General features: G+C 32.5%; 1 protein-coding gene across 1 annotated transcript; it reads right to left on the bottom strand.

Annotated features, from left to right (window-relative positions):
- Positions 1-22: 22 nt before the first annotated feature.
- LOC105432774 (27 kDa hemolymph protein-like) lies at positions 23-10,981 on the bottom strand. Its single transcript, XM_011647724.3, has 4 exons — positions 10,701-10,981; positions 3,622-4,098; positions 3,172-3,340; positions 23-1,815 (listed from the first exon to the last, which is right to left on the bottom strand). Exons 1-4 carry the CDS (start codon positions 10,753-10,755, stop codon positions 1,581-1,583), a joined length of 936 nt encoding a protein of 311 aa, XP_011646026.1. The 5' UTR covers positions 10,756-10,981; the 3' UTR covers positions 23-1,580.
- Positions 10,982-27,852: the final 16,871 nt, after the last annotated feature.

Below are 27,852 nucleotides of genomic sequence, written 5' to 3'. Positions count from 1 at the left end.
CTAAAGACTGAAATAAGAAAGCTTTATTATAAATAAGGTACTGAGTTTATTAAATCCATTGCCTTAACAAAGTTGTTACAAACGCTTTGGTACTTAAACTATGCATTAAGCTACATCTACCGTAACTTATGTCGTAATTGTATTTTAATGTTGATTAAACAGTAATAATATTTACGTGATTCTATTTTACTGATAAAAATGTCATATGAGTTTGTTAATAAACTATACTGCTTTATTCTTTGATCATAAAAGCTTTTTATAAACTAACATCACAATTTATTACTGTTTGAAAAATATATAACTCTGAATGTATCTCTCACAGCAAAAATCATTCTTCTAAGTCTCTATACGAAGTTTCATAATTGAAATCTAAATTTATCTGAATTTATTTCGTGTTAACTAAAATCAATTTTTGTAACATATATAAAATGTATTAAATATTAAATATATATTTTTAAATATATATTCTTTCTGACTTGAACAAAATATTTTATTAAATTTATTAAATATTAAATTTTTTACGTTTATGTTAAGAATTATTACTGTTTTTTTTATTATATTTGTTTTATTTGTGTAATATAACACAAATGACAAGTGTAAGCAGACATATAAATATAATACTAATAAAAAAATTAAGTATTTTTATCATTTATCAAGTAGTCATATTCAAAATTTATAGGAATATATATATATATATATATACAGGATGGATCGCACAATCAAACTGAAGTTTATTTAATATGCAAAAATAAGTACAAAATATAAAATATTTTCGCAACACTTAATAATACTTGACTGATTTTTTTAAATAATTGAATTTCCTGGATAATTGAAATTTATTGTGTATACACATATACTGTTAAACTGCCAAATAATTAAAATAAAAATATTTGTACATTCGTTTTATTATTCATATTACTTATATTATTCAACATATACATCTTGCTTAGGAGGTCTTTACTCACTATTATTATTCCTTGAAATCTCGGAAACGAAACATATTGTATAAAAGAATTTTACATTTCTGATTTATTTTTATATGTTGAATTATCTCTAAACCGCGATTATATTACTCGTCATGACCCATCCTGTATTTATATATGTTTTTTATATAATTCTTCCTGTATTTATATAATTTTAATATATGCAATCACATTAAAAAATAAGACATAATAATTATATTTTAATAAAAGGACGAAATATTAAATTTTAAATATTCTAGGATCTTTTACAATGTTAATCGAATAAAATTAAAAATTTTGCATTTAATATATGCATATATGTGTCTTAAATTGCTTAAATAATTTTTGTTTTTTATTTATTTTTATTTTTACAAGAAAAAAAGTAGTGCTTGTACGAGAAAAACCTTGAAATCTTACTTTGTAAAAGTATAAAAGGCACTTATAACAATAAAATATAAAAACAAAATTCGAAAACGAATATCTGTTGCTCGCAACTATGAATTCGTCAATCAATTCGACTGATATTTTTATATAAACTTTCATATGTCTCTATTCGTCGTATTTGGAATATATTTTAAAGCTTTACAATGTTTATATTGTTACATATAAATAAAACTATTATAGCCTGTTATGAAAGAGAATAATAAACAATATCATTACGATTGAAAAAGCATTTATATGCGAAGCATTGGACTGTGTACCGGTAACAGCGGCACTTTGGGCATTGAGTAAATTTTCACATGGCGTTACTCTTTTTACAAAATTAAAAATGGCGTCCATTATGTTCGCAGGCGTAGGATCAGAACATTTTTCTAACTCCGTCACAACACAGATTTGAAAATTGGACATGTCCCTGTGTGATATATCAAATAAATATAAGTTTCTTCAAAAAGTTGTAAATAAGAATTTAATAAAGTATCAAAGAGTTAATCAAAAATTTGACGGAAAAACGTCTATATATGCACATCTATACATTCACATACAGGTATATAAAAGTAACGGGACGATGGAATATTTCGAAAATCAAATATTTTAGGAAAAAGTGTTTCAAATAAAAGTTGTAGGTAAAAAACAGATTTGCAAAATGCAACAATGTATTTTTTTTAAAAACAACTATGTATTTTCTTTACACCAATTGATTCATCTCGTTATGCTGTGCATAAAAGAATTAAGACATAGTTGCCAAAAAATGAATAGTTTACAAGATATTTCATTCTTTATGTCCAATTGCATATCAAATTCAGGCCTTTTAACTCGAAAAGTACTTAATAAAAATAAACTTAATTATAATATTTTCTTGTATTAAGTGAATACTGAAATATATAATATTTTCTTGTATTAAGTGAAAAGTTCTTGTATTAAGATACAAGAATATGCAATAAAAAATAAATTCCATTTAAAAAAATTAATGTAACTTTGATCTGACCTTGACGACGCAACTCAAGACCCAACTCACAGCGCCAATAAATAGATCTTTTGAAATCCTACAAATTTATCTGAAATACTTTTTCCTAAAATACTTTTTGAGATATTTCGTCGTTCCAGTATTTTTTATGCACTCTGTGCGTGTCACGTACGCACGCACGCACGTATGCCCGCCCGCCCGTCCGTCCGCCCCACATACATTTGTGTACATATATATATATATATATATATATATATATATATATATATATATATATATATATGAATTTCATATGGATTTTTTGTATGTGCAAATACACAGATCAAGCTCGATTTCAATCTGTTGACAATCTGTTGGCATAACATGTTAGCAAGCTTGGTTAAATTTTTGGCAGTGGTTTACTGGCATTAGAGATTACAGATTATTACTATTTGAAATTTGCTAATTTTTCTGTCATCAGAAATTGATAGCATGCTCTGCTCAAAATCTATCTCTGCAGACTTGACTATCGTATATGTATCTATCGTAATGTGACTATTGTAATATGTATAGATGTGTATACGTATAGATGCTTTTCGAACTTCGTTCGTCACTATTATAACTCTGTAGATATAATTAGTTTATCACATCTTAAATTTGTATCTAAGACAATCTTAAATATGAATGGACTATGAATATCGACTCAAGTTTGATAACATTAAATTCTAAAAATCATGAAATATGTAAGATTTTGGATACAAATGTTAAAAATGTCAAAGACATTAAAAAGAATCAAACTTGCTAACTTTATATTTTAATGCTTACCTGCATTCTTTGTCACCAAAAGTTAATGACGGCAGTTTCTCCAAACCCATTAAGCCATTATTAGACGGATCAGTTTTTGGTATGTAACCACCATACGTACGATTAGCACAATCTTGAATTGCTTGTTGTTTATCCTGGAAGCACTCTGGTCCTCCAGCTGATATAAAAACTGCAAAGTGAAATAATTTAAATATAACATAATATATTAAAATATAATATAATAACAATAATGTTATAAATATACTTCCGAGGAACATCTTTAAAAAGATATCTCTAAAGGATATTTTCAAGATGGCAAACATATATTTAAAAAGTTTATTTGAGAGTACAATATTTTTTAAAGACTTTCCGTTCTTAGAAATGTTCTTCAGATGCTTTCTAAAAATGTTTTTCAGCATTTAGCCGATAATTTTACTATATAAATAAAAAAAATTATCGATTAACACATACGAGCGATGCGATCTCCTTCTTTATAGCATATAAATTCTAATAGGGAATCAGTAATATTCAGTATTATTTTTTTATTCTCTCTTTCTTTCTCGTCCAGACATTGCTCCACTGTCTGCATGAAATTATTCACGCAAGCTCGCAGAGTGGAACGCTTGTTGCAATAGTTCCTGAATACAATATCTAAATCACCGGTTGGCTTGTACTTTTCCATCTCCGCCTGAAGTTCTGTAATATTAATGAGTGACTGGACGCACTGTCCCATCTCAATCTGGGCGCGTTGGGCATTTTCGAATGCATTTAGTCCGCCATTTTTTGTACACTTTTCCCTAAAAAGATTTTTGGCTTCTTCGATATTAGGCAGCGCCGATGTGTTCAAGTTTTTTAATTCTGGGGTATCACCTACCACGTTACCGATCTGTTGCAACACATCGTCAGCAGATGGTAAATTTTCTTGCGAATACGTATATCCAACAATATCTGAAATTAGAAAATAGTAGTCTTATACAGTTATATGGAAGTATGTTCCTTAAAAAAGATTTACACAATTTATAAAATTTTTTTTAGAGTATTTAGTTATCACCCTGAAGAAAAATTATTCTTTAATAATTAGTTTTCAAATTTCTACTTTTTAAATATTAATTCGGAAAAATGATATAACTTGCTCTCTGACTATATGTCCGAAAGTTTCACAGGGTATTAAAATTGAAGGAAAAATTTCGTTTCTTTTCAAAAATCTCGAAAACCTAGATTATTTTTTTCGGATTATTTCGCTGAAATCTTACATCGTACATTTAAAAAACATGAATATTCATCTTTTGAAACCATACATTATTTTTTTATTCAATCAGGAAATTTAAGAAGAAACAGATATCTTTTTCTTACGAAAAAATTTGTACGCTACTGATTTTTTTTAAGTCATAGTATACACACCCATTCCAAATTTTTGGAAAACACGAAAGTTTTTCTTTAATTTCTTTCTCTCACTTTAACTATATTTTTGAAATTAAGCTGTTTCGGACATAGTCATATAAAGTTTTTGTTTTGAATCAGTGTGAGGAAACGCTCCTTAAAATCTTTTAGAGTACTTAACTATCACCCTATTACTTATCATAAAAAAAGATGAACTGATTTTTATTTTATACAATTAATCACACGTGCATTTTTCTCTTAGGATTATGCAATATTACAATGTATATATTAAAATCGGTTTTAAAATCAATGTGTAATTAGAATTTTTTTTTGAGATTGTGACATATCAAAAGATTGATAAAACCATAGAAACCTTATAAATTATTTTAATATTTCTTTTAAAATCGACATAAAAATTCAGTATAATTCTCTGAATAGTTCGGAAATTACCTAAGATAATTTGTGTTAATTTTTAGAGAGAGAAATACAATAATACAGAAATTAAGTACATTTAAGATATTTTGTTTTAAAATTATTAATTTGATATATCTAATTATATTTTAGATGTATTAGTTTATTCAATAACTCTATAAATTCTATAAAATCTATAAATTATTAGTTATTTTTGTTTCTTACAATTGATTTTAGAAAGTATTCACGATCAAAAACTTTTGTCATTCATTTAGATAAATTATAAATATTTTCTTTCATAAAAATATTAAATACTAAACATTATATTTATATTTTAATATAATATATGTATATTTATATTTTAATTTTTTTTACAATCCAAAGATTTGGATTATAAAACATATGGCAAATATGTTCTTTTAAATCTTGATAATTTTGTTACTTTTGTATTTCAATCGACATATCCTTAAAATTAAAAATTCATAATTTTTTATCAATATGTCACAATAATTGAATTGCATTTTATATCGATAAAGGATTTGAGAATCGTAATAATATCGAAGACTTTAACAGCTAAAAACTATATAGATAGATGGATATTTTAGAAATTTGTTCATTATTGTTTTGACCATATTATCATTTACAATGATAGTTGCATTAGTGCAATTTATAACGCGTTATCATATTATATCATAAATTTTTTGCTATTATAATCCACGGCTATTATTCTTCAGATATACAATATGATTTATAAAAATATACATATATTTGCAAAAAAGAAAGGAAAAACTTTTTAAAAGAATTTTTATTTTTTATTAGTGAAATTAGTGATCTTTTATTGGGAAATTTTTCATGCAAAATATATATTATAAACTATGTCAAGTTTAATTCCTAATCCTAAACATAACTGTCGCATTAATTAGAAAATAATGTTATATAAGTATTATAAGAAGCAATCACATCTGAGCTTTTAGTCAATTACATATTAAAGAATTATTTATTACATAATAATTGATATGCGTGCATGCATGTATGTATACATACTATCTCTTATTTATTTCCCCAGCACTATCTCTTATTTGTTTCCCCAATCCGAATAAATTTTCTCAAGTTTTATTTCTGATTTTTTTAGAAAATTTATTCCTTGAATTATTGAAATTCCGGTAAAACAGCTACAGTGCTCGAGAGATACAGTTTGGAACTTCGTAAAACCGCGAAATATATAATCTATGTTGTTATGCATTTTTAAATTGTAATAAAGAATGTAAATTGCGCACCGTAAACAGCGCTGATTTTCATTGCTCGTTTACTACATCGTATCTAATACCGAGAATCATCTCATTAATATATAATCTATAAACTTTGTGTTCGCATTAGTCAGCCTCTACGTATGGTCATGTTTTATCTTTCTTCCTTATTATATCTTGTATAAAGTGTTTCGCCATGAAATGTTATCGGACTATATTATATCGATCTTAAATATTTCTTTCAAATTTTGGACAAATATTTTGAACCATCAATCATCGTGTGTAAAAAACAATTATTTTTTATTACTACTAACATAAAAGCTTTTTAACTCGTTATGATGAGTAACGCGGTATCTCGAAAGCGAACAAAGACATGTCTAAACGTGAGTCATCGTTAAAGAGAACAGATAAAAAAGGAAATAGGAAATTCCTGCAAATTAATTATATACTTTTAATTAATACCTTTAATTAATACTTTTAAAAAGGGAAATACTTTTATTCGATTAACACAAAGATAAAATTGTTATAAATTATAAAAATTTATATTTGTGTTTATCGATATATAAAAGTATTATCTTTTTTAAAAGTATTATATAATTAATTTGAATTAAAGAATTTTTTAGTGCACAATGCACAATAAAATAAAATTTCTTCTTTGACTATTTTATTTCAAATATAATTATTAAAGTCTGAAATATCTTGCTGTTTCATGCCATCATTCCTCGTACATCTTCAATAATAATTAGCATAATTGCGTAATCTCATCTATCAAACTTGGAACATAATTAGACCCTTCTTTCTTCAAAATATTTCTTTAAGAAGAATGTAAATATTAGAAGGATTATGACACGTTGCCGATGTATATCTTTTATTACTTTTATTAGCAGACTAATATTTTTTATGTACTATTTTGCATTTATTTTATGCGAAAAATGTAAATATAAATATATCACCGACACGCGCAGCGCCGATAAATCAGGCTACGTTATAGAATGGATTTCGATCAAAATCAGAGAATCTACTCAAACTTGAAAAAGTTTCCTTGAGAATTCCCTGATTTTTAAAGCAATTTATTGTTAAAAATTTCAGATAAAATGAAAATATGTTTAAATGTACCTTACAAATATACATTTATTAGACAAAATTCTTAATGTTTTCATTCAGAAAAGCTTATAAATCATAAAATAAAATTAAAAATTACTTTCAATAATTAAATTTAAAAAACTTTAAATTATTCTAAAAGATAAATATTTAATGTCGCATAAGCTTTTTAAATTTTATTCATTCAAATTTCATTCAAATTATTATTTTATTATTCAATTATTTATTTATTTCAAAAGCTATAAGCAAAAAAATTATATAATGCATAACCGACATAAAATTCATAAAATTCAACTTTTATAAAATTATTGAAAAGATATCCATTTTGTATTAAATAAAATTATATCTATCACGAAATTATCTTCACATACTGAATATTAGATTAGCCGTAAAACCATTGCTTAGATGTTTCGAGTGGATGAATTCACTGTTGTCATTAACAATTCTATTGCTAAATTCCTATATAAGATATAAAGATAAATTTAAAAAAGTAATTAAAAAAAATTCCTTTGATTTTCAATAAAATTCTCTGACTTTTCAAGGCATAAACAAATTCTTTGAAAATTCCAGATTTTCAATAATTTTTCACATAGTAAATATCCTGGAAATTATTTAGTTAGTTTAGTATCTCCTAGTTTAGTTAGTCCTTTAGTCACTTTTATCTTTTTTGTCTTTATTAGAAAAGATGGTATAATTTCAATCGGAATTCTGTTTCGAACAGTTTCATAATACGTAATCAGTTTATTATTCGTAAACCGATTTTGATACTTTTTGTACGCAGCGGATTGCGTTATATAGTGAAAGCATTTGCTCATCTTATATTCACTGACTTCATGTAATATAATGCATTTTGCGATAATTAATAAAATAAAATCAATAATTAATAAAATCATTGCGTTTTAATAATAAATAAAACGCGCTTGCGTAGAAATCTATATAATATTGTTTCATTTTAAATCACATCGCACGTATGCTTCTCTTTCGCGAGTTTCGCACGAATGCTTCTTTGTTCGACAGAAAGTTACGAAGTCTAAACAGTTAAGATGCTATGAATATAAATACATAACAAATACATCTCGACAAAGGAATTTAGACACTGCGAAATATAAATGTATGACAAACGTGATATTTTTAATTAACTTAGAAATAATCTTATTTATTAATTTGAAGAGAAATATTCTCTCATTTGATAAAATGTTTAGTCAGATTCCATTTATATATTCAGTTTTAGAAACACTTAAGATGTCAGATAAAGAGAAGTCGGCAGAGACTTAATAAAATTGGATTATTTCAATGAATTCGCGATTCTCCGTATTCTCTACTTGAAAAATGATAATTATTGCAACGCGCGCGTATAATTATTATTATAGTTGGATACGTCGAAGATAATAAGATAGATACCCTAATGTTTGCTGATATAATGACAAGGAATCGAGCATCTCATATTTAAATGCGTAATCATGGATCAAAGTGCAACGAACACTGTATTAAAAACGTACCGATCAACGATCGAACGTTATCGTAAACCAATGACGATCTGATGTAAAATGAATGGAGTAAAATTCAATAGCGATACATTATATTTATACTTACACTTATATCTAATCCACATATAAATAATGATAAATCGTAAAATAAATTAAGAGAAATAAAGATAATTAATAAAGATAATTTTACTATTTTAATAAGTCACGTAAATTTATCTGTGATAAATTGGCAAGCCAGCAAAAACTTCATAATTCAGAAAAATTTAAATTTCAATTTTGCGTGAATATATGAAAATCGCAAACTATCCTTTAATGAAGGATATGTAATAATTATTAAAGATATGTAATAATTATATATTTTGTTATGAACTCGAAGCAACTTTGATAATATTACCAGGAATAAAACAACAAATATCCCATAGAAGTATCTATTGTACAATCTATTTTTCCACTACATTCCAAATTATAAACATTATATGTTTCAAATAAATTAATTTAGACGAAATATTACGATCAATCCCGACAAATGCAATTTATATATATATATATATATATATATATATATATATATATATATATATACCAGATCATAATTTCAATCAGGAATTTAAATCAATCGAATATTTTCGATTTGTCGAATTAAAATCGAGAACATTTCATACTTCATGTATTAATGAATAACTGAACACAATATTTTAATTACAACATTAAATTAATTACAAAGGAGATGTGTAATCAGTACATCATCCCAATAACATGCTGGTGTGACTAGCATATAATTAGTAATTAAACATTCTAATAAGCTATGTGTCTTTGAAACATTTCAAAAGAGTGCAATTTGGTCGACTACACACATAATCCATAGAAGCAACAATTTCAGAATCATATTGGATAATAATAAAAGAATTCTACAAATCTCAATTTTTAATTAAGAAAAATTTTTTATTTGGACATGATTTTTAATATATGCAAGAGCTTCTTGACTTGTGACATCTAATTTAAAAACCCGTGATGAAATAAAATGCTTACATTGTCATCTTTTTGCGATATTATTTCTTTGCAATCTATTTTCCAATAAAACAAAAGAGCTTTACACTAAGTTTTTAGGTTGTACTTGCAGGTAGAATATGGAATTACTTTAAATTTCCTTTGAAGTTTCTTGATTCTATAAGTTATTTCATGTATTTTGTATATATGCACTATTTGAGAGAAACATTTTAAATAAATTTAAAGAGATTGCAATGTATAGAATATATCTTAAATTTGAAATGTTGGAAAAATTGAAATGTTATGTATTCATTTTTGGTATAGATCAATAATTTTATTACTTTTCATTCAACATATACCAAGAATATACCAAGTTTATAGTAATTTTTTACTATATATCTCGTGCAATTGTGTATGTTTACATCTCGTTTCTACAATAAGAAAATAATTTAAGCATTTTAAATATTAACAAATATTAGAAATGTAATAAATATCTAATTTCTCCATTCTTTTCACAATTTCTCCAGTTAATGTTCGGAAATAACGTGTTGTTTATATTTTCAATAGATAATTATGACTTTCTCGCTTCATGGCTTTGTCACTTTTGCGTGCCGATTAGATCTGAAATAATACTTTTTTGCACTGTCTGATTTCGCTAAATCATGCGAAAACATCGACAATCTAACTCGGAAATTCCGTTAGATTTCCAGAATCACAAAAATTTTAACTCGTAGACACGTTTTCAAGACTACGCGAGATAGAGTATATACTTAACTTACTTATCTAATAAAAAAAAAAACTGAAAAAAAGATAAATCAATGGTGGAACCCGGGAAAATTTATCTTATCCATGCTAATCTCAAATTGATCTATTGATGCTCATCACTGTCGTAAAAGCATGGGATATATAGACAAATATAAGAAAATTCCAAACATACCGAGAAGTAATACTACGGCAGTGAAGTACAACGTAGTACATTTCATTTTGACCATGAACGTAAGGCTTTTAACGGAGGAAAAGGAGATAAATCGAAGGTATGAACTACGGCAAAGATTGAGTTGACGCAAGACGAAACGTTTGCACTTTAGACTATGCACTGCGTCTATGACTTTTCACAAATAGTCAGCAGCAGCCAGTTCATCTAGCAACACTAATCTTCTATCGTGGACCGTTACAGACTATACCGTTACTATACTATACAGACTCTATACCACTACCATAATATATACAGTAGCGCAACTCTCCCAATTTTGTTGGCCAAAACGGAGTGCGCATGCGCGAAATAAGTAAGTTGCCCAGTAAGTGTCGGTCCACAATAGGTGATTTAAGCTTTAAGAAGTAAGAAATTGACCAATTATAATCGAATATGAAAAGAATAATCGACTATAATTGGTCAATTTCTTACGACTTAAAGATTAAATACTTATTGTGGACCGACACTAATGCCATCTAATCTTCTTTCTATTTCTTCTCTCTCATTCTTTCTCTTTTTAATAAAATTTATCATTTAAATGTCTAAATATTTGTGATATTTGTAATATTTATGTTTTGATATTTTGATATTTGATTCACATTATTGATTTCATTAAATGCATAATTAGTATTTATAAGTATAGTATTTATAACATGATTTTTTTCATTTTATATAATATTTATAAAAAATTTAAATAAAATTATATTTCTTATTGTATTGTAAAAAATATAATTATATTTTGTATTCAGAAAGTGTATCTTTATTTTACCCGTTAATAAAATATTTACTTTTGTTATTTTCACATTTGAGTATCTTTCTATAAATTTTTGTATATTTATTATTATAATACATAAAATTATTGTAACACATAATATTTATATACATAATAATTATATTTAGCTACTTTTCTTTTTTTTGTTACATTATGTGATACGCCACACACACACACACACACACCCCCCCCCACACACACACACACACACACATCATATTTTTATAGTATAATATTTATATTTTTAAATTACATTAACATATCGTTTCATTCACATTTATATATTTTACATTTATATATTTTATATCTCACATCTTTCCTGACTTTTATATTCATTCCTTATTTTTCAATGCATCATTAATAGCATATTTCTAAATCATATTTCTTAATCTTTTAAATATAAATTATTTTCAATATATTAATGAGTTAAAAAGAGAACAATAAAGAGGATAAAACGAAAAGGAAGTTCAGATGGCGATACGAGTTAACTTACTTATTTCACGAATGCGCATTCTATTTTGGCCAACACTGACATCAAAGGTGCCGATAGAGAGTTGCGCTACTATATATATTGTGCCACAGTATATACAATAGCGTAACTCTCCGTCGGTGTCTTTGATGTTTTGCGTAAAATGTTTTGTTAAAATGAATTGCGTATGCGTGAGCGAGGTATGTAAGTGTCGGTCCACAATAAGTATTTAATCTTTAAGCCGTAAGAAATTGACTAATCATAGTCGAGTATTCTTTTCATATTCGATTATAATTGGTCAATTTCTTATTTTTTAAAGCTTAAATCACTTATTGTGGACCGACACTAATCAGTATTCTTTAAAGCCAGCGGCACACGATTTTTTTCCTACTGATTTGCTAGCTGGATTTGCGTGCTCGTTGAGCTTTTGTTTCTGATTGGTATATTCTTTTGGATCTAAAAAAATATACCAATCGAAGACAAGAGTTCAACAAGCATGCGAATCCAGCTAGCAAACCAGCAAGAATAAAAGCATCGTATGCCGCTGGCTTCGTAACGACAATGTCGTTATCGTTACATAGCGACAATCATCGCTTGCGCTGGCGATACTATAATGATAAAGCTATTCTGTAACACAAGCTAACGAAACGATATCGATACAAAATGTGATTTCGATGTCGTTATCATAATGAGTATACTTGGTTTCATATAACTTTTTCATTGTAATATCCAACCAATGAAATCTCTTTTCTAACATCCTTTTCCGATGAGTTTAGGAATGTGAAAATAAATTATCGATGATAAAGTTATAAGGATAAATTCCCACTGAGCGCGTCAGTGTCGGTCCACAATAAGTATTTAATCTTTAAGTCTTAAGTTTAAGAAATTGACCAATCATAGTCGATTATTCTTTTCATATTTGATTATAATTGGTCAATTTCTTACTTCTTAAAGCTTAAATCACCTATTGTGGACCGACACTCACGCATCGCGTCATATTGCGTTATGACGCGACGCGAGATAAACTTAAAGATAGTGTCGTTCTTATTCATACTGAATGCGTCGCCGCCGCAGCATCGCCACAAATCAACGCAACACATAAGCGAGCACATAACCTAATATCAAAGTAAAGTCGTACATAAACATAACTTCTCTATCTCTGTATATATATTAATTTGTGCGAAATAAATATCTTAGGATTGGAAGCACCTTTAAAAATGTATATATATATATATATTATATATATATATATATATATATATATATATATGTGTGTGTATACATATACAAATATATTATTTTAATTCAAGTGTTATTTCTTTGATTTGTGTTTGTAGAATTATAAACGTGCGTGATTTGAGATCCATTTTCTTCTTCTTGTTGGGAATCCTTTTGTCTCTAGAATGTCTGGGATTAGTCGGAGATTAATCAATTCCAAATTTGATTATTGATTTAATAAGATAGGGGTGAATTTAGATTTAGCTTTGAATAGGCTACGTTGCAAGATCGTTGAATTAACGACACGTAGTTCGCGATAAGCATTGTCTTGAAATTCAGAAAAATAAAAATTATTCGACACGAAGACCCAATCTGCCGATGGAAATCATCTATTATCTATTTGTTTGAAACATATATCGGCTGTAATTATTATTATTGTTATAATTATTAAATTTTTTTTTTTACATAATTTAAAAAATTTTTTGAAAGTAATATATTCCATGCCAAATATCCTTTAACCATTTTACCTTAAAAATAAGAAAAAAATCTTAATTTTTTATCTAAAATTTTTAATAAAAAACATTTGATTTACATTGCATATAATTCATAAGTAAAATGTAATCTATCTATTTATTTATTTATTTTAATATCCTTAGATATTATAACTTTGATAATATATTGCTTTTAATTAAGATATTTTATTGTAATATTACTTTTTGCGTGCTATTCTTAATATTTAATATGTTTAAAATAAGTTTATGATGTTCATATATTTAAATTATAAAATTATACTATACTTGTACACTTCCATATTATTATTCGAACCGCTTCGGAACATTGCTATTGATTGATATGTCTAGTTATGTTGTCGTTTTAGCTTATCAAGGAGTCCGATATCCCTCGATATTTTAACAACAAGATTTGGTACTTTATTATATATTTTTAACGACATTTATCGTTATGTTGAATTATAGAATACCATTTTTCGTTATAGTGTCGTTAAATTTGCATAATGACATCCCTAGCTAATGAAACTGTCGTTAACAAGTTAGAGAATAGACCTACAGGACACGAATATTCCGCCTCGCTTCCTTTTTTTATTATAACTTTCTTTTTCTAACTTGTACATACACAGTGTATGTTTAGAATAAAAATGTACATAGGCGCATAAAATTTATTTCTTGGTATTTATTTCATTATATATTCTTTAATGAAATATACATACAAAAATAAAATTAAATTTTAAATATAAAATTAAATATAAAAATTTAAATATAAAATTTTAAATATAAAAAATAATTTTAGATAAATTTTATTTTACATTTTATCAATTTGTATTATTATATTATATTATGTATTGTCATATTATACAAATAAAATTATACATGACTTTTTTGAAAATAAAAATTAATTAACAAAGTTAATAACGATTGTTAATAACGATTAGCAATTTATATTTGAAACAAATAAGTTATAAATTACTTAAGAAAACATACATATAAATTTATTATATAAAACTAATTTATTATATGATAATGTATATGCAAATATACAAATTAAAAAAATAAAAAGAAAAAATACATTAGATAAAACAATATGTTAAACGTATTGTGAATATATAAAATATATTAATTATGAATATATAAAATATATAATAGTATATTAATTGTTAATAAATTTTTTTTTTAAATATCGTTAGTGTATCTTTATCAATGTTAACTCTATAAAATATATAAAACTAAAACGTCTCTATTTCCATGTCGCTCGGTTTTGCAGGATAGCGTCGATCGGTTTTGTCAGGATTCGGTACGAGAAATAAATTATCGTGTCTTTTGAGATTTCTATGTTTATATTTACAACGCTTGACTGGCTGGGTTTATATTTAAAATATTTACAGATTATTTCGCCGTTGGTACGGCGAAAAGACGTGTGGTTTCCACGTATTATATATACTCGTTTTTGCTCGCGGTCGGTTCTCCGTGTTTAGTCGCGTTCTTCGGTAGGCGCGGCGCGGGCGCGACGGGGCGCGGGGATCTCGGCCGGCGCGTTTTGACGGATCAGCTGTGAGTGTTGATATGACGGATCAGCTGTGTGTAAGGTTTATGACGGCTCGAATGCAGGAAGCTCCCTGCCTCTCGATCGTCAAAGGAAGATGTGCACAAGGGCTTTCTCTGTGGAGCCCAGGTTGAGAAGCTCCTCAACCTGTGAGTTACTTGTGCGCTGGTGGATAGTTTTCGAGGAGCGATCGGCCAGAAGCTCCTGGCACGATAGGTAGCACCCTAGATCGCTTTCTTGGAGAGGATTCGGAATATCGAGAGCAGTGTCGGACTGGTCACTGTCTCGCTGGGAATCGGTCTCGTTTATCTCCCGGACTCGCTTAATATACCCGAGCCGGCCATCGGTCGGGTTTCATCGGGAACGGGTCGGCCGGACTCGGGTCGGGGTAGTTTCCGGGGGATGTCTCGTCGGAATATCCGCGATAATTCGCCGAACGCGCTCGGGAATTCCGCGAGGATGTTCGGTGGTGCGGTCGGTAGCGGGGCCGGCGGTGGTGGCCTCACCGTGTGTTTATGATCTCACGCGGTGCGCACGTGAAGCCGCGTGATCATCGCTTTTGCCGCGTCCGCTGTTCGACGGGCTTTTCTCGACGGTGGGATCGCGGACGGATCGCCGTGTCGGCGCCCCGACGGTTGATCGGTCGGGGACTCTTAATAATGTTTAACAATTATACAATATTAAATTGTTAGTAATTGAGGGGGGTGAGTTGGGTGTCGTTATAAAACAAATATAATACTATGCAAATAATGAGTGAATGAATGAATGAAATAAAAGTAAATAATGAATAGAAATAAAAAGTTCATAAATCATAGACTTGCACAAAACAATATAGATTTAGAAAATGAAGAAACAAATATTGACAAATATTAATATTGCAATTAAAAGTATGTCATATTAAAAGATATAATAATACAATAAACATGAAATTTAAATGCAGATGTAATGTTAAACAAATTAAGATGCCTTAACTTCTAATATATTCTTAAATTAATGTTTTATTTACTTCTTCCATACAACTCATCAATCATTAGTTCATGCCTCAGCTAGTCGATTCATCTCGGTACGAACCAAGGAAAGAGTAGAGTAAGTAAAGAAAGAAATTTAATTTAAATTCAAGTTAAAATTTTAATTTTTTTATAACCCTATGCGATGTATGTTCCCGCCACTTTCTGTTGAACATTAAATGCTTGGCATCTCATGCTAACAAATGGAGAAATTATAGAAGAGAAGGAGACGGAATATTCGTCCTCTGATTGGTTACATACCTCGCTCGCGCATATACAGTTCATTTTCACATGTGCTGAAATCGGAAGAATTGCGTTACTGTGGGTACTTACGATAATCCAAATTCGAGTTAGTTCTACTAGAACCAAAAAATACAATACACATAACCATCTAATATCTTTATGAGTCATGACAATTCAACTTAACGCTGTCTTATATTCCTTGAGTGAGTTAGATGTGATTAACTGTGGTGATAGAACTGGACATGAACAATGCCTTCAACTCCATTTTGTAGAGTGAAATTATTTCGGCTCTAGAAAGAAAGAACACACCGGGCTATCTGTGTGCCATTATTCAAACATACCTTAGCAATCGATCTGTAGTTTTTTCGGATAGGAACGAACAATTAAAGGAATTCAGAGTGACCGAGGCGTGCCGCAGGGCTCCGTATTGGACCCATTGCTGTGGATAATAGCTTATGACGAAGTTTTAAGGGAACATAATTTTATTGGCTGCGAAATGCTTTGTTATGCCGACGACATTCTTCTGGTCATTACTGGTAGTGATTTTAGAGAGACAATCCGAAGGGCTGAAGCTTTCGTAGAATTAATAGTTAGTAGAATAGAAAAGCTGGGCCTGAAAGTCTCCGCGGAGAAAACAGAGGTATGCGTGTTTTGTAAAAGGGGCTTAGATCCCCCTCTGCTGAATATTAAGGTATGCGATAAATCAATAGCAATGACCACTAAAATTAAATACTAGATCTGTATATAGATATGCACCTCATGTTCAGAGAGCACTTATTGTATATTATTCCGCGCATCAGAAAGTTGACAAACTCTCTAAGCAGGTTAATGCCAAATTTGAGAGGACCTAACCAGGGGAGGAGGCTTATATGCCCATGTGGTTCAGTCGGTGCTGTACTATGGGGCACCAGTTTGGGTTAACCAGATAAATCATAAGTCGGTGGTCGTGAAAGAGGTCGAGGGTCTTCTCAGGACCCTGGCTCAAAGAGTAATATGCGGATATAGAACCGTCTCATATATTGCTGTCATTCTCCTTGCTGAGATTTTCCCTTTCAAAATTAGGGCGGAGAGACTGGCGGGTCTATACAAGAGGGAGAGAGGGATCAGGGCTGGCGCTGGTTCTCTCACTAATAGAGTTAGAAGGGAATTGAGGGACGAGGCAGATGAAAGAGCTATGGAAGAGCCTGGAGACATCTCCTAGGGGACCACAGACTCTCCAGTGTCAGAATAAGGGAGGCGTTAGTGCCTCTGATGAGTGATTGGCTTAATCGGACGTATGGCACTTTGACGTTTCGGTTTACTCAGCTCCTTAGCGGGCATGGCTTTTTCAATGAGTTTCTAGCTCGAATGGATCGAGCCCCTTCTCCTTGTTGTGCGCATTGCACAAATGGCCTACGTGATAATTTGGATCACACGCTATTATCATATCGTGTCTGGTTTTGGGATAGGTACGAACTGTTCAACTCCTTAGGTATCGAGCTGGGTAAAATTGATTCTCCGGATTTGAGAAGGGTATTGGTGGTTATGCTTTAGGGTGAGGAGAGGTGGAAAGCGTTGCAGCGCTTTGCGGAGAGGGTTATGTCCGCTAAGGAGCAGGCGGAAAGAAATCGCCAGGGCATTGGGTAACTCACATGTGTACACGTCTTAAAGTGACTATTTGTCAAGGCCTTGTCTCTTATTTTGGTCAATGTAGGTTTATGTCTGTCCTGGTGACTTTATGATATATGATACTTACCCGCCAATGTGTTCGTATTTTTCTTTTTGTGTTTATGGTGTGTTCAATTCTTCTTCATGTAATTTTTATTCCCATTGAGGTGTATTCGTTTTGTAAACGCTCTTTGTGACAAGTGTGTTGGTATAACTAATGTGATTGTAATTTTCTTTTAAATGTTTCCTCGTGGGTGTGATCATTTCATTATTGATCTTATTTATTTATTTATTTATTTTTATGTAACTTTAAGTGTATAAATCCCCCTAAATATGTTTTTGTGTATTCGCAAGTACTTGTAATTAGACAATTGTGCGTACGTTGCTTCATCAGGCCAAGACCAAGGGAGATTCGTGACGAGTTATTCTGTCAATGTTCCAGGACTCCCCCCCCCATGGTCATTAAGGCTATAGAGGAAGTTTAGTGGGTAGGCGAGACTGGCTTTTCGTTCGACGTGCCACCTACTCGAATCCCACACTTCCCAACTGTCGTCCGTTGGGAGTCTTCCGAAGATTCCTCCTCTCTAAACAAAAAAAAGGTGTGATTAACTAATAGAAGATATCGAAGATACTATAAGTAAAGTAATTTTACCAATTTAAAATATTTATAATTATAATTATTTATGCTATTTAGCATTATTGTCACATAATTAACAAAATGTTATTTAAATTATTGTAATATCTTAATATTTAAATAAAACTTATATATAATAATTAACTTATATATAATAAAACTTATATATAATAAAAACTTATATATAATAATAAACTTATATATAATTATGTTTATTAAAGAGGCACATACATGTAACGGTACGTCCCTACGCAGTCGGATAATATTCGGTACTGATGCGGGGACGTAGCTCGGGAGCTCGGAAATGCCGGGTCGTTAGATGCCGGGTTTGGAAAAGAAATTACAGACGTTTGGGTTGAATTTACAATAAAATAATTAGATTTATTCTAATTTAAAAGTTGGTAGTTTAGTGAATACAAAGTGTCTCTCGCAGCGCAACATTGTTCGAGTGAGCTTTATATAATATTCGCTGTATTTGAGATTTTCGCGGTCGGGCAGTGAATGTGTGACGCGGTATATTCTCGAGATAGCAGTGATCGGGTAACGCGTTGCTAGGCAACCGGCCTGCATGTTGCCAAGCGTTTGGACGCACGGTTGCTAAGCAACCGCAGATGCTTTTGCGACACGTGTTTTCGCGTATGTCGAAGGAAAAGTCCGAGAACGCTCCGATTCTTCACGGAGAGGAGATAAGGATACCGCGAGCGCTCGCTATCGCCTGCTAAAGTCCGAGAACACTCCGATTTTTGGATAGACAGGAATACGAGGATATCGCGAGCGCTCGATATTCCGTAGAAGAAAAATTCGAGAACGCTCCGACTTTCCGGACGAGAAGGAAACGAGAATATTGAGAATGCTCGAACACTCCAATTTTTCGTGAAAGGATAGAACGTGAATACTGAGCACGCTCGGTATTCGGTGCGAGAAGATTCTCGCATTGTTCGGATCGGATCGGTGATTTCGGAAGCGGACAGGTCGGATGATTACACAAGTTTGGTTCTTCAAAAATCGGGTTTATATACCTATTTTGTGCTGATGCGTCAGCAGACGATTTGTTAAAATAGTTTAAAAACAGCTGATCTGTCACGCCGTCAGTGCGTGACAGATCAGCAGCGCGCGTGCATTCGCTCGGTTAGAGTCGGGAATGTTCCCTTCTTATTCGAGGGCTCGAACCATGCTTAACGCAATCTCTCCTCCTGTCGTGTACCAGGAGGATTATTTGTATATTTGCCAATGGCGTTGGAGGGTGTCGCCGCTACAGTCCGACTTACTTCCATCGAGAGATTAGGACCATCATCTCTCTAGAGTACCGGTCGTTGGGATTCGAGAGAATACATGTATATTGTAATATGCGTATATACTTATGTGTATCATTATATTGTTGACGTATTATTCTAAACACGTTATTTGCGATAAATATCATCACATACCTAATCGAAAGGATAAGATGCTTGTCCGGTAAGTAGGAGATCTAGATTCGATTCCTGGCTGATGTGGTATTTTTTCGCAAAATTACGAGTTTTCACGATTGATTCGTGGTCAGACCCCGCCATGACGCACATCCTCTCTTCTTATTTGGGATGCCGCCGATCTTGGCAGCTGTCATGACGGTTGCTGACCGGATGCGGCTGGAGTAGACCAGTAGAGACCGGTGGTCCAGCGGTTCAGCCGTGGCGTGGACTACGGCTGGCGAAGATCTGGCAGGTGCGGAGCGGTAATTCCGCGTAGTGACCGTGGCGATGGATACGGCCGATGCAGAATTGGTGGATGCGGAGCGGTCCACCGATGCGGCCGTAGCGTGGGGTTCGACCAGTTGGGGGCGGTTAGTTCTGCCGCTGACCCTTTCATTGACCTTGTGGGTCAGCGCCGCCTGGGTGATGGAGACGGCCGGCTCAGGACGAGCGAGTGGCGATTGTTCGTTAGAGTCGGACAGATCCGATAGATAATTCGGCGAAGTTTTGTCGCACAACTGGCTGGCGAACTACTCGCTTTTTTGGATGGTAGCAGTGACGGTACAGCCCGTCCAGCTTCCTGGCATTGGCCAGGGTGGATCGCTTCATTCTTGTTCTTCAGGCAGGAATCACACGAATCGGATGGCGTATGATCGTAATGCTCCGGATTGTTAGTTTGGCAGCGGTGATACTAGCTGGAGCGGCCCTTAATGCTGTCTCGGTAATCGGATGGAAGCGAGGCTGGATGGTCGGTGACTCGGCGGTTTTTGCCAGACGCTCCCATAACACTTCGAACTCCAGATCATATCTCTTTCCGGCTGACTCGATCGTCGTCTCTGACGTAGATACTCTTCTCACGGGGAGGGAATTGGCACCAATTCGCCGGGTTGCCAATTCGTTTTCCCGTCGCCAGATAAGCGCGTATATTTATATGATTACTTCGTTATAAAAACTATACCTCGTTTCGAGGAAGAATGACTCGTAGCTTTACGCGATTTGCTATTTTTCAATTCAGTCGGTAGAACGGTCTCAATTTTCATCGGTTTTGGATTTGTTTATGTTTTCGGTGTTGATATGTACGTGTCGATGCCACCTTCCCCGGTCGTCGCGCAGGTCAAAAATCACCGGAGAAATTATTTTTCGGACGATTAGCGGTTCGGTGAATGTAGGCGATAATTTTGTTGCGATGGCATCGTTTTTGTTCGAGAGGATGTGCATGCGCTTCCACACCTTATCTCCGACGACGAGTTTCCAGACGCGGTATCGCATGTTATAATATTTTGCTTGTTTTTGAAACGCATGAGCGAGGTTTGCGCAGACGATCTCATATACCTCTCAGAGGATCCAACAATTTGATTCTGACGGTGGTACGGTAATATCATGTTGATCCGCGGGGAGGGGGCTGTTCAACTCTCGTCCGTGATTCAGGAATGCCGGGCTATACCCTTCATGCCACGCAGTGTTATACGCGAAGCGCAACGCCTCAATGCTTTGAACCCACCGGCGATGATTACGGTCGATATTGTTTGATCATTGATTTTGATGGTCTTATTCCTTCTCTCGACCGGATTGCATTGAGGTGTGTACGCGGGAGAAGTACAGTGTAAAATATTAAATGTCTCCAATAATTTTTTGAACTGTCCGGTGATAAATTGCCTTCCGTTGTCGGAGATAAGGGTGCGCGGGCATCCGTGCCGGTAAATAATATGATTCTCGGCTTGCGTGACGGCCGCGGCGGTGGCACGACGGAGCGGTTGCAACTCCACCCATTTTGTGAAGCGGTCTTGCATTACTAATAGCCACGAATGTCCGTTCGCCGAGCGGGGTAAGGGCCCTATTAAATCTTTCATAATTCCCACGGATATAAGACGGGGGCGGTGTGTAGAAATCCAGCAGGTCGGCTTTGCAATGATTTGTGCGCGAGATAGTTTCGGCAATTACGAACGTACCGGGCGATGTCAGAAAACATGCCAGGCCAGTAGTATAATCGCGCAGCACGAGCAATCGTCTTTGATACCAAGATGACCGGCTATCAGTTCATCATGTAGCCGGAGTATTTCGGTACGTTTTTCACGCGGCACGCATTCTTTCCACTGTTCATCGGCCGAACCTCGCGGAAGTCGGTGGAATATAAGAAATGACGGTATAGTTTCCCACTTTCGATCCAATATTCGGGGAAATCAGCAGGCCTTCCCTTTACCCGTTGAAACTGTCGATGAAACGGACATTGGTTTCCTTGTCGAGCGGAGTGCACGGATGGTTGACGGAAAAGTGCGTCAGCGGTTCAACTGCCCCTTCTGGTACTTGATATCGAATGCATATTGCTGGAGTTCAAGTGCCCAGCGGCCTAAACGTTCCGTCGGGGATTCCAGGCGTTGCAGCCATCGGAGGGCCTGGTGATCAGTTATAGTGGTAAATTCGTAGCTCTCCAGATAGCCGCGTAGATGCCGGATCTCCCAGATGACCGCTAGACATTCGAGTTCGGTTGCGCTGTAATTTCGCTCGACCCCGTTGAGTGTTCGGCTGGCGTATGCGATTACGCGTTCGCCCTCTTCCAGATGTTGAGTCAAAACCGCCCCGAGTCCATAAGCACTTGCATCGGTCTACAGTATGAACCGGCGGTTAAAATTTAGACAAGCGAGGACCAGGGCGATAGCGAGTGCCTTCTTAAGTTCATTAAATGACTGTTCTTCTTCCGATCGCCATTGCCATTTAACGGCCTTTTTAATCAACTTGATTAGTGGTGCGGCAGTTGTATTATAAATCTCGCAATAATTCTTTGAAACCCTTTATGACTATTCAATTCTTATGTACATATTCTTATGTACATATTGTTATGTACATATTCTTATGTACATATTCTTATGTACATCTTTATGACTACTAGTTCTTATATACATACGTCTTTATGTCTATTAGTTCTTATATACATAAATATTTTTTTATATACAGGTCTCGAAATTTACAAATCAAAATATCATAGCAAGAAAATTTCTCGAAAAAATAAATTATTAATGTATTTGCCATTTTTCATTCCAAACAGTAATTTTTAAAATATAAGTACTTAAAACTAGCCAATTATAGATCGCAGTTAAACGGAAACTTGTGCGTCGCGCATTGATAGTGTTAGTGAGCACGCATTTCATTCTTTGATATCAGACAAATGATTGTGTGTGTAACGTCACTGTAGTACCGCGTGTTGTGTATAATATTTATTCCAAAATAATTAATGCTATAAACAAATATAACGAATAAACGAATAAGAAATAAATTTACACACACACACACACACACACACACACACACACACACACACACACACACACACACACACACACACACACACACATTAAAAGATTAATACATCACATATTTAACAATAATGGATGCTTTCCATTTAATGACACAAGTCGATTAGATTTAGATTTAAGATAGAATTAGATTTAAATCGAACTTAATATAGATTTAAGATCACGATCTTTCTATTTCGACAGTTTGTAGGCAAATGATAATATACATGATATAAATGATAATATAATTATGACTACATAAATGACTACATATATTATGACTACATTATCATTTGCCTACAAACTGTCGAAATAGAAAATCGTAATCCTAAATCTATATCTAAGTTCGATCTAAGTCTAATTTTATCTTAAATCTAAATCTAATTCAGACAAAAATTGATGTTGGTGGTATTGATCGACGTCGTCGTTGTCGTCAACATATTTTTATTAATATATAAATTTTATTTTTATTAATATATAAATTTTTTTACAGGAATGGACATTCTCCGAGTCCTGTTGAGAGTCTCAAATATAATCCATTTCCAGAGTCCAGATCTTTTTCCAAAAAAAGAAAAAATGGAGAAATTCCTGAAAAAAAATTAAATTTAGATTATAAAAATGATAATCATTTAATTAGAGGATATGCATTTATCATTATGGGAGAATGTGCTTTCCATATAAAAAAAATAATTATTCAAACTTTTCAAGATAAAAAATTTAAAGCCAAGGAAATTAAATACGTACCCCTTCATAAAAAAAGAAACATATTTCGATTTTTTATCAATAAGAGATAAAAAAGAATGGGAGACGTTTTGTTCAAAATTAAAATTCAAAGACTTAAATATACAGAAGTTAAGCGACAACCTGGAATATTTTCGAGGTTTGCGAAACGTGGCTGCTCATCCAAAGCTTGTTTTGAATGAAGATACGATGGCAGACGTTTCGAATATTTTTCAAAATTACGGCACTGAAGAAGATATAGCAAACTTAGTAAATTTACAAAAAATTTTTACACATAATATAATTTATTTTCCAAAAAGTGATACAAAAAAAAATAAAAATATTCTTTATATTGTTATATTGTTATAACTTTATAAGTTTGCTATAACTTTATAAATTATATTAATATTGATTTTTTTTCAATTACATTAACCTTTTTCCACTTATTTATTTATTTATTATTATTACTTATTTATTATTATTTATTTTCACTTATTTTTTAGTATTTAGTCGTAATTTTAATAATTGTTTAATTTTAACTGTGCATAAATTTATTAAGTTTATCTTTATTTTTTATAAAAATAAAATGTTCAAACGCTTATCTAAAAGCCAGAGGAAAATATTAATACGTATATATAATATTATTATATATATATATATATATATATATATATAATATTAACACACACACACACACACACACACACACACACACACACACACACACACACACACACACACACACACACACACACACACACACACACACACACACACACACACTCACTCACACACACACACAGTGGGTGTCCCAAAATTACCGCATTTCCTTTTAAAAGCAGATTCTTTGGAACGTTCTAAGACGAAAATCCTAATTCAAAAATGCCCCGACTATAACAGTTTTTAAATTAAATTGGCCATTAAAGTTCATTAATCACAGAGCTGATATTTGGCGTGGTCAGACATAGTGATATGACAAGTGGTAAAGTTCTACCATGAGGGTCCTCTTACAACATCGAGAATATCACAGAAATATATAATGACATTCTTATTAAGAAATTATTTTTCGGAACCTATATTACACAATTAATATCGCAACATAACATCGCAAAATATCTGTTTAATAACGACATATTGTGACTATGTGGTCTTAGCCCCTGCCTCGACATTTGTTCTAAACCTCTCGGAAAAATCCGGTTAAGAAAACCGAAATTAAGGCAGGCTGTTTTTCTTTTCTCTAAGCGGAATCCAGCGCATAATATCCGGATGTTCAGACAGATGTTCCTAAAGATTTTTCCTTTCCAGATAACCTCTTCCAAGATGACTTCCACTGAATCCGCTTTTTCCCTTTAAATAAATAAACTCACGCAGCAACAAAGAACATAATTTTAAAAATAATTTAAAGATCACTCAGTCCATTACAATTCATACAGACTCCGCTTCCCCTACAAAATAAATTAAACCTCTTCTAGCTACACAGAAACCTCTTCTAGCACAGAAAAATGAGCTAATCTATCCGCATGAATTATCTTTTTCCTATGCCTAGCTGACTTTTGTATGCAGAAGACATCACTAAGTTTCTTAATTAGTACATAGGATCCTCCCCAGTTGCTCTGCAATTTGGGAGCTCTTCTTCTCCTTCTTCGAGGATTAAAGAATCATATCTTTTGTCCTTCTTCAAAACGAACTTGATGAGCCCTTCGATCATACCATTTCGGTTCGAGAAGACTTTATCTCCATTCTTTCTCTAGCTAAATCATGGATATACTCAAGTTTTCCTCTTTCTAATATAACTCCTTACCGAACTACTTTTCTATACTTCTGGGGATTTCCCTCTCAACAAATCCACTGGTAACCTAAGATCTCGGACAAAGCATATTTCCGCAGGAGTCACAATCGTAGTTTCATGTTTCGAAGATCTATATGTCATCAAATACAAAAGAATCCCAATTTTTATGACTAGTTCGTGGTCGAGTCTTGTCGTGGCACACGCTCTCTCTTCTTATCTTCTTTTTATAAAACTAAGATAATACCAAATATAATTATAAAGATAATAAAATGGATTTTGATTCTCGGAGATAAATTTGGCTAAATAATTTGTTATTGTTTGATGCTGACGTTCAACTTGTCCATCCGACTGAAACTGAAGAGCAGTCGTCTTCGTCTTTTTAATTCCAAGTAAATGTGTCAGCTCCAAGAACATTTTCGATTTGAAATTTCTTTCCTGATCCGTGTGGACTTCCAAAGATATTTTATATTTCGAGACTATTTGATTTACGAAAACCTCTGCCACAGTCTTCGCTCTAATATTTTTCAATGGGAACGCTTCTACCTATTTGGAAAAGCAATCCACAACAACAAGAAGATATTTGTTCTCCGAGTGACTCGAAGAGAGTGGTTCTAAAACATCCATCTGAATTTTTTCAAAAGAGGAACCAACATTATAAACTTGTAGAGATGATTTTCCTTTTCTAGAAGGGCTTTTGTTGGAAATATAAATTTCACAAGACTTACACCAATCCTCCATGTCCCGTTTACATGTGACCCAATAAAATCGCTTCCGAATTTTCTTTAATGTTTTATTAACACCAAAATGTTCTTCGGTCAGCATCATGAGCTTCTTTCAAAATGTGTTCAATCCGCTTTTGAGGAACAATTAGCTGAAGAATGCCTGTCTTCAAATTCGGAGTTTCCCATTTCTTATAAAGAACTCCATCTTTTAAAGCGAGGGCATCTTAACTCCAATAAATTTTCGTGGAAGTGAAGTTCTAAAAACAATCTCCGTCCAAGGAGGGCGCTCGCCTGCGATTTTACCCCGATAAATGATTTCTAAGTCTAAATCTTCTTCCTGATCTTTTCTTCATTCCTCTAAATTTCCCCTCCTCAAGGATCAGACGTCCAACATTTTTCTCCTCTTTGGTAGCTTTCTTCAATTCTATCTTAGCATAATAATTACACTTGGTCGCTTCACAATGTCGCCTCGATAAGCCGTCGGCATTATTGTGAGCTTGACCTTTTCGATAAATCACTTCAAATTCATACTGCTGTAATCTCTCGAGCTAATGTACCAATTTTTTCTTCAAAGTCTTGAAGGAATAGTCATTTAAGCGAGATGTGATCCGTACGGATCAAAAACTTTTGCCCGTAAAAATAATGGTGAAAAAATTTCACTGAATCCGATAGCTAAAAGTTCTCGACGGGTAACACAATAATTTTTCTCAGCTTTATTAAGCACTCATCTAAAATAAGCTATAAAGCTTTTCCATATCATTTTGCTTCTATGATAGGACCGCGCCAATCCCAGTATTTGAAGCATCCGTGTTTAAAATAAATTTCCCTTCTCCACACTGGAGAGGATATTAATATTTGTTTTATTTGTTTAAAAGTTTTTTAACATTCTTCCTCCCAAGAAAAATTAATCTGGTTTTCCGTTAACTTATACACGGGTTTTGTCAATGTAGAAAAACTTTTTATAAATTTCCGTAGTAAGAGCAAACTCAAGAAAGCTTTGCAATTGCTTCTTATTATGTGGAATTGACCAATCTTTCACAGCAGCAATCTTTTCCGGATCTGTGGAATCTCCCCTGCCGAAACAACATGTCCCAAATATTTG

Source organism: Pogonomyrmex barbatus, unplaced genomic scaffold (assembly GCF_055798465.1).
Source record: "Pogonomyrmex barbatus isolate J1 unplaced genomic scaffold, ASM5579846v1 scaffold19, whole genome shotgun sequence".
Taxonomy (NCBI): Eukaryota; Metazoa; Arthropoda; class Insecta; order Hymenoptera; family Formicidae; genus Pogonomyrmex; species Pogonomyrmex barbatus.
The sequence above is the reverse complement of the archived record's forward strand: the minus strand, read 5'-3'. Positions and strand labels throughout refer to the sequence as shown.

Bases quoted from the DNA above. Each gene is read 5' to 3' on its own strand.
- LOC105432774 (XM_011647724.3), bottom strand. From the start codon at position 10,755: ATGGTCAAAATGAAATGTACTACGTTGTACTTCACTGCCGTAGTATTA. The intron at 3,341-3,621 runs GTATGTGTTAAT...TTCACTTTGCAG, and splicing joins AGAAGGAGATCGCATCGCTC to TTTTTATATCAGCTGGAGGA. The intron at 1,816-3,171 runs GTAAGCATTAAA...TATATCACACAG, and splicing joins TTTGGTGACAAAGAATGCAG to GGACATGTCCAATTTTCAAA.